The 8,350-nt window shown below is 51.3% G+C and overlaps 1 protein-coding gene across 1 annotated transcript; it reads right to left on the bottom strand.

The window, feature by feature from the left end:
• Positions 1-2,284: 2,284 nt before the first annotated feature.
• On the bottom strand, positions 2,285-7,144 carry BARHL2 (BarH like homeobox 2; the record flags this gene model as incomplete). The annotated part of the gene is made up of 3 exons (XM_081307404.1): positions 2,285-2,597; positions 4,453-4,678; positions 6,520-7,144. The coding sequence occupies 3 exons, from the start codon at positions 7,142-7,144 to the stop codon at positions 2,285-2,287; spliced, it is 1,164 nt and encodes a 387-aa protein (XP_081163530.1).
• Positions 7,145-8,350: the final 1,206 nt, after the last annotated feature.

The following is an 8,350-nucleotide window of genomic DNA, read 5'->3' as shown; positions in this document are numbered from 1 at the left end:
CAAGGAGAGTCTGCTGAGTACCCAGGCATTGGGCATCCCCACTGGACATAGTGGTGCCCAGTTTCCAGCCAAGCCCAGCTGTCTGAGTTTGTCCCAGCTCAGCAGGGAAAAAATGAGAAGGGATAGGCCAAACCCTTTTGTTAGAATCAAAGAAGACCAGGACCGTTTTTTTAAAGCAAATTGATGAGCTGGAGGGAAATCTGCAAACCACTCCCTAATTACCCAAGGTTTAATCAAGGCGCCCGAGGCAATTTCCTCCCGGATTTCACCTTTTTCTTTCCTTCTTCCTTCCCTGCACTCTTCAATTTACATTCCCACACCATTCCACCTTGTTTAAAAGAAAAACAATGTTTTAAAATCTAAGAAGATTTAAGCATCAGAGAAAGTTGGAGGCCAGGTCTAGATGTGTTTTAGTTGTCTTACCCTTTGTCACTACACTAGGGCAGGAGCGAGGATACAGATGTGAGGATACTCAGATAAGGGGATCCGACTTTCCGGCTTCTCAGAAAGTGACCTCAGGGCTGGAGAGGAGTGGGGGACGCTCAATAGCTGTACCCTTCAGTTTGCCTTCACGCGGTTCTTGAAACCTGGGCTTGGTGGGGAATCAGCCTGGTTTAGGGAGACTGCCGTTGAAAGTCAAGCCCTGGCCGGGGTGCTACGAATATTTTTCACACACACACACACACACACACACACACACACACACACCCCGCAAGCCGGCAGCGGGTCTCCTCCACAATCTGGGCAAGATCTCTCTTTTGGGGTCCCGGCCATTTCAGGGGCGCGGATAAAACGTTTTGGTAGCCTGCCTCAACCACAGTTCCCCGTTGCATTCCCGCTCCAGGCATCGAAGCACAGAGAACTCGCTAGGACAAGCGGATCCTCGTGGAGATGAGGGCTGGACGCCCGCCGCCGGGGACTGAGAAGGCAAGGATCAAAGCCGTGACGAGGGTTTGTTAGCTGGGCCTCCCCGCGTCCCCTGGGGTGTCCTAATTGCTCGCCCGGCAGCCTCCCGCTCACAGGCTGTCCGGCCGCGCGGGCGCCCAGCCGCGGGCGGCAGAACAGCTGCGAGGCCGGCGGAGCGTCCGCCCGCTGCCCAGCCCTGCCGGCGTCGCTGCCCAGCGCTGGGACCCGCGCCGCCCTAGGAAGACCCCTAGGAGAAGGGGGAGGGGCAGACAGAGGGGTCCCAACACGCGGTCAACCAGAGGCCTCCAGGCAGCAGGGGCGGCAGGGGAAGTTGGACGCCTACTTAGCCAGCTCCAACAGCCCGCGAGCATAGACTTCTCCCGTGGCCTCACCGGCCGCTCTGAAACCATCCACCTAAAAAGAAAGGCGCTCACATAAAGCAAATCATGAGACCAGCGTGAAAAAATGGGACTGGTTTTACACCAGCCACACCAAGGTCTTACAGATTTTGAAAATTCCCAATATTCGGGAAGGAATTTGTTTTTTCCTAGTCGCGCATTTCATCATAATTTTTTGCTTTAGTAAAATCAGCTCCCTGAGATTTCATCACTTGTTAAAAAAAGATAAACTTTATTTTTGTAATTTTCAATCACAAAAAAATCTATATTTTTTGTCTAAGCATTTATTTTACTGAATCAAAAAGACATGAAAAGAAAAAATCATGTTTTTACTAACGTATATAAGTGACTCTTTTTTGGACAACATATAATAAATATGATATATCACTTATCACTCAGTCTTTCAAATGTACAATTTTTTTTTTTCATATTATGGAGCATGCCACTTTTCCAAAAGAAAAAAGGTCATGAGAAATCAGTGCAAAGTTCTCAGTCACCCTCCTCTTTTCTCTGGGGCAGATGAATGTCCATGGCAACACCCTCTGCCTGGATATTTGAGGCTGTCTGTCCACCTACAATTCTCTCTGCCCCTACAGTTCCTCTCCATGCCCTTCTTTCTTCCCTTTTTAGCCCTCCCCCCTCCCTCCCTCCTGCTTGTCCCTAAAGTCGTTTTTTAAAAAGAACTTGAGGTTTTGTTTTTGTTGATGTTTTCACTTACTGGTTGCACTTTGTGTGGGGTCAGCGTTTTCACCAGTCACACTGCTGTGGGGGAGCTTTCCAGCCCTGCCTCTGGGGGGTTGGGATGGAGAGCAGAAAGCTGGCTCCTCTTTGGGGACCCTGGCCCATAGGTGAGTATCTTCCTCTCTTACTCCTCTGCCTCCCAGTGTCCACTGCAACGGAGGTCTGATGCGGGAAGAGGTGGGGCAGCTGTCCAGGTCAGGTCGGGGATTGGGAGGGATTGTAGAGCCTTCCCTCCTTCTTCACCGGGGATGTGGGGTGCCTGGGATGGGGTTGGACAAGGGATTGAGGGCTGGTTGTCCCCCGGGTCCCAGGCCATGAATGAGCACTCGGGGTACCAGGGGCCGCTGCAGCTGGGGATGGGGTGCTGGAGGAGTCCGGTACATGCTGCTGTACATGGCAGCTGCAGCTGCCGCGGCTGTCGTACTGTCCATGCTGCCCAGCAGACTTGGGTGATAGAAATAAGGTGAAGGAAACATCCTCTGCAGCGCTGAGTAGTTCCCTGCCTCTGCCAGCAGCTCCAGGCCCACCGCAGTCTGCCTCTTCCATTTGGTCCTGAAAGAAAGCAGGCGCACATGCACCCAGAGGCGGCTGTGGACATGGTCCAGGCTCCAGGCACCAGGCACAGAGGCCCGACCCATTCCCTGGTCCTCTCCCATCTTCTCCTTTTCCCTCACCCAGTAGGGAGACTTGGAGAGCTCTGGGAACTGGGAATGTGCATCTCCTGCCCCCACCTAGCTCACAAGAGGACTCAAACCCAAAGCCAATTTTGTAGACTACACCCTTAGAGTCTGAGACACTGGAAGATGAAATCCTATAAGCTTTGCTGCCTTTTCCTGTCCTTTTGCTCTACTTGTCCCCCTCATACTGTGGCTACTTCCTGAAACTTTCCTGAAGACCAAAGGAGACCACCTCTTTCCACACTCTTCCCCCTCCTCCCTTAATTCTCTTTCGAAGTGCTCCCCCAATAATTCCAAAGTGTCTGCTCTCAGCCTCTCTCCCTCCCCACGGAGAAAGAAGTAACCAAAACTGTAAACAAAGGGACAAAGTCTCTCCTGGGCCTCAGACCCCAGCTCCTCTCTTTCCCCAGGGCTGTGGAGACAATTCTCTTATCAGCCTGACAGATCCTTACAGTGAGTAGGGGATTTAGAGCAAGGAAGGAGACAAGGTTTCAAATTCGGACTCTCCCAGGAGGACAGTACCTCCTGGCCTTTGGGGTGGGGAGATGCATTTCAAGACACTTCCTCCTCTGGGGCAAGTAACAATTAAAACCTGTGATCAGTTTTTCTTGGTCTCCTCCCTCCCTCATCTACACCCCCCTTTAGGAAGAAGACAGGAGCAGGCCCTTGGCTCAAATGCCTTATGAAGGAACGTAAGGCTGGTGGGCCGTCCATACCCAGCAGCTCCAACCAAATTAATAAACATGTCGCCCATTTTAAATTGGCTACAAATGACACTAATGTTTTCCGACAGAATTAGGGTGGCTGAATCCGTATGTAATGAGACAGAAAATTATGGTAAAGATGACAACTGGATGGGCATTTCCAACCGCACTTATGGACGATTATAACACAAACGAGAGAAAAGGAGGGGGAGAGACAAGGGAAATGAGCACCAGGCTTGGAAACACAGCATAACCTCGTCTCAGACTGCCCAGGTTCAGTCCTATAGTTCAGGACCTTGCAAGCACAGCCAGCTGCTTTCTTAATTTCCTTTCTAAAAATGCAGCAGTGCTGGGCAGGCTCTGTGGCACCCTTTCTCCCTATTGAGACAGTGGAGGCAGCCAGTATAGGGGACAGACACCCAGTCTAGACGCCTGGCCAACTGCCTGATTCTCCAGCCTGGGGCTGTAAACTCAATTCTAACCCAGCTGGACTCTCCTAATCTCTGAGGAGATGCAGGACCAAGGTTTAAGGCTGTAACCCTGGCTCTCCCAACCACCTCACATTTAAGCCAAGACTGGTGGGACAGCTCTGTGGGGACCACAATGGCTGGGCCATGTTGCCGACTACAGACATTTGGAACCAGCCTGGGGCAGGCCCAAGGGGTGCACCACGCATACAGGCTCTCTGGGCCTGAGTGTCAGCTGCACAGATGTCTCAATTTGAGAAGGTGTGGTTTGATTGATTTGGGGATAAAGTGTGGGGAATTCCAGCAGCTCAGGTTTCCAAGGGAAAGTAGCACCTGTTAAGATACTTAGAAGTGCACAATTGCCCAATTCCAGCTGCCTTAAGGTCTCTCTCACCTTGGAGATTTGGCTAATCCCTACCCCTAGTCTGAAAACACCTACTCACCCACAGTAGGCTCTCTGACTCTCAGTCCCTAGTCTCCAGAGGGCAGGAAGGAAGAAGATTGGTGCAATGTTTATGACCTGGGCAGACATCTCTGCTCCTCAAAGAGCCTGCCTTACCTTCGGTTCTGATACCAAGTCTTGACTTGGGTGTCAGTAAGGTTGAGTGCAGCTGCCAGATCCATGCGGTCCTGAACACTCAGGTACTTCTGCCGCTCAAAGCTACGCTCCAATTGATTAAGCTGGTGGTCAGAGAAAGCTGTCCTGGCTTTTCGAGGCTTCTTGGCTCTCACAGGGGGACTCTCACGGCTACTTGTAATCTCTCGGTCTCCTTCCTCCTTTGTTCCTACAATAGAAACCCAGACACAGCCATGTAAGTTAGCTTGAAATAGGAAAGGGTGGAGTATCCTCCTGGCACACACTTTCACATTCCCAAGACAACCACTGGTCTCAGGGGACTACACTCTGCCACTACCCTCACACACATATACTTGGGTCTGAGCCAGGGTATCGGAAGAGGATTGTTTTTTGGCTGGGGACTCTTGGGCCCTGTGGAGAGATATCCTAAAAGGGTTCTTTTAAAAGGTTTCTTCTAAAAGAACCCTTCTTCTTCTAAAAAATATCTTCTGATTGGAAGTTAAGAGTTTAAAAAATAATTCTCAATAAAAGACTTTTTGTTTCTGTTTTCCTTGATGGGGTAGGGGAAGACCTTGTCCATTTTTTTTAATTGTTTTCACCAGGACCACTTTTCTAATTTAGTTCTTTCCAAAGAGTCTTTTATGTGGATTTTTTTTTTTTTTAGAAGAGGACACTTTTTGCTTGTTTAACTTTTTTTTCTGTTTACTGGGAGTTACAGGCACATATTTCTCTTTTTCAGATGCACCTGGGAAATGTTGGAATCAAGCTTTCTGCAGCTGCCTGTACTGGGTCTTTGAAAGCTTTGGAAAAATTTGTTGCCCCGACACAGAGCTGAACTCAAAATCATTGAGCCCATCCAGGTGACAGTGCAGAGATTTCCGGATTCTATTTGTCAACTTTGGTTTTTTACTGAAATGCTGGGAAATCGATATGTCAATCCCTCTCTGTTTGTACCCGTTTGTGCAGCGCTCCTTGATCTTCCCTGCAGGAAGAACAATAATCTCTCTAATTGACCCACTGGGGAGGTTGGTGCACGAAAAATCGCCAGACCAGACTGTACATCTGTTTAGGGCACTATTATGCTAATACTATAATAGTAAAATGAGAAGCCAATATCCTATCTTCCAGTCAGCACTTATCTTTGCCAGAGAACCAAAGATTAATAATAATAAATAACTTATCAGTAAGGTAAAAAAGTACTCCCCTGGTATGTTAAAACTCTTACCATGTAAAGATCAGAACACCTTCTTATGACATTGTCCGAGGAGAAAATGGAGAAAGGGAGTTGAAAGACAATTTCCATTGTCATCTGATTTTACAAAAATGGACAAATTCAATTCCATAAATTCTTTTTAAAAAATACTACCTCCCTATTACTTGTAAGGGGCCAAAAATTTTACTGAGGATACAGAATTTTGTTGGGACCACTGGGCAAAAAGGGTATTTTAAAAAAATGATTATGAATCTTTACTGGCTTCCTTGTATTAATCCCAAATTGTCCTGTTAATCAAAACGGAAATTTTTCCTTCCTCGAATCTGATAATTCCTGTGATGGTGTTTAGAAAATATGCGGGGGGTGTGGGGGAATCATTTGCATTAAAGAATAAACATCAGGTTGCGATCACACCCCTAGACTCCACGCTAGCTAAATAGTTTGTGTCTCCCATCTCACCCCCCACTCCCATTCCCAAGGTCTCAACCAGAAAAGAAAAGAAAGAAAAAACTCAAGATGGTCCCTTTTGTCAAGGAAAAGTATTTCCCGTCAGACCTCCTCGTCGTGGCCCTCTCCCAATACATTAAAATTAAGTAAAACGAAGAAAGAAACTGGATGGCGGTAAAGGTTAAGAGGTAAAAATGTAACAATAAACACAACTTCGGTAGCGTCTCTTAATGGCTCGCCCAGGCCTGTCTCCAGTTTGCATTCTTTGACCATCGCCCAATCGCCCAACAATCTCCCAGAATAATTCCCCACTGGAGATTCGCTGGAAGCTGAAGGGAAGAAGGGAACCAGGAGAAGAAGCAGACGGCAGCTGGGGCGGCGCGACTCACCGTGGCATTTGATGTCGCTCTGGGAATCTTCTCGCTTGTCGAGTTTGGTTTTGCTGTCCTCCTGCTCGAGCTTTGGCCTAAAGCTCTCGTGCGCTGCATTGCTCTCCTGCTTCGGGGTGTGGTGGGGAGAGGAGACACTAGTGCTGTAGGGTGCACACGCCGCCAGAGGTTTACTGTCGCCCAAGATGTCCTTAATTAAAAAAGAAGAGGTGGAAGTCCTGGGGGCCGAGGCGGCCGAGCCCAGCTGCTGGGCTGCTGGCTGTTGTTGCTGCGGCGGCGGCGGCGGTTGCTGTTGGGGCGAAGGCTGCAAACTTTGCGTCGGGGCCGGGGCTGGCGGCGGCGGCTGTTGGCTGTGATGGAGATGGTGGTGATGCTGGGGCCCGTCTGCTACGAGATGCGGCTCCGGGGCCTCCATGGTGACCGAGATAGGAGAAGAAGGTGCCGTTCCTACGGTATCAATCTCCGAACAGGGAGACGGGGTAGCCTGACTCCTAAAATCCGCGGTCCTCGCCTCGCCGAGCGGGCGGAAATCTCCATTCATCATGCCGGGACTGCCAGAACTGGCACTGGACAAAATCGTGTCTATTCCAAAACTCGACCCGCTGGCCCCTTCCATTGTTGTCATTTCTACATGAGGTCCACGCCGTTCCACCGTTGAGTAACCGCCCGGACCAAGAAAAAGCTATTGACCGTAAAAGAAAATAAACACTAAACAATGTTGCCGCCGCTCGGGGGAGAAAAAAAAAAGGAGAAGAAAGTGGGGCGGGGGTAAAGGAAGGACAGTGGGGAGGTGGTAATCGGTGGACACTTTCGACACAACTTTTTTCCCCCTGACGCAAAAGGTAGAGATAGAGAGAAAGAAAGACTGGGAGGTTACCAAAAAAGAAAAATAGGGAAAGCCAGGAACGTGCGCTCGGGGGGACCACCGCGCACGTGGGGCGGCGGGGGCGGCGCAGGAGACCTAGGCGAAGGCGCAGGAGGAAAGAAGCGACCCCTAAGCCGCCGCCACCGCCGCTGCCGCTGCCGCCTGGGTCTGCCCACAGCCTGGCACCGGGCGGCAGCGGCGGCGGCGGCGGACTTGGCAGGTGCAGCGATCGCGAAACCGGGGCGGCTGCACGCCCTCGGACCTCCCCCGCAGCTCCCTAGGTGGCTGTTGCGCACGACCAGGCCCCCTCGGAGCCGAGTTTCAGAACTTTCTTGGAAAGTTGTGGTGCAAGCACAGCCGCAGTGCCCGCGGCAACCGGAGGAGGAGGAGGAGGAAGAAGAAGAGAAGGAGCAGGCTCAGGAGAAGAAGACGGCAGAGACGCGGTGCCGGGCGACTCCGGACGCTGCCGGGCGCGTTCGCTTGTAATCCGGCGGCTCACGGGCGGCGCCGACCCCCTCCCGTGACGTCACGGCCACTGCCGCCGCTCTCCGCGCCGCGCCAGGCCCGCGCCCCCGCCGCCGAGGCCGCGCGCCCGGCCCCGCGCCCCCATTGGCCGCTCCCGCGCAAGCGAGCGACGCCAACGTGCCAGGAACCAATGGGCACACCGCTCGCAAACCCGTCAGTGAGCGCCGCTTGGACCCCGCTGCTCTTTTGAGGACCCGCAGATCCCTTTGCCTGCAGCCCTGAGCCGAACACCAAGTCCAGTGGCCCAGGTGTCCACAATCACGATTGAGGGGCAAAGGGAAAAGGGGGAAGAGGACAGAAGGAGACTAGAGAAAGGGAACCAAAGGGAGAAAAGATAAAAATAATAATAAGTGGTAACTATTTGCCCGTTTTCTTAAGTCAGAGGCTGGGGCGAAAAGAGTAAAAGAACCGGGCCGACTCACCTTTAGACTCCAGCGCGGC

The sequence above is a fragment of the Spermophilus citellus genome (genome assembly GCF_964194105.1).
Source record: "Spermophilus citellus genome assembly, chromosome: 9".
Taxonomy (NCBI): domain Eukaryota; kingdom Metazoa; phylum Chordata; class Mammalia; order Rodentia; family Sciuridae; genus Spermophilus; species Spermophilus citellus.
This window is presented reverse-complemented; position numbering and strand designations above follow the sequence as displayed.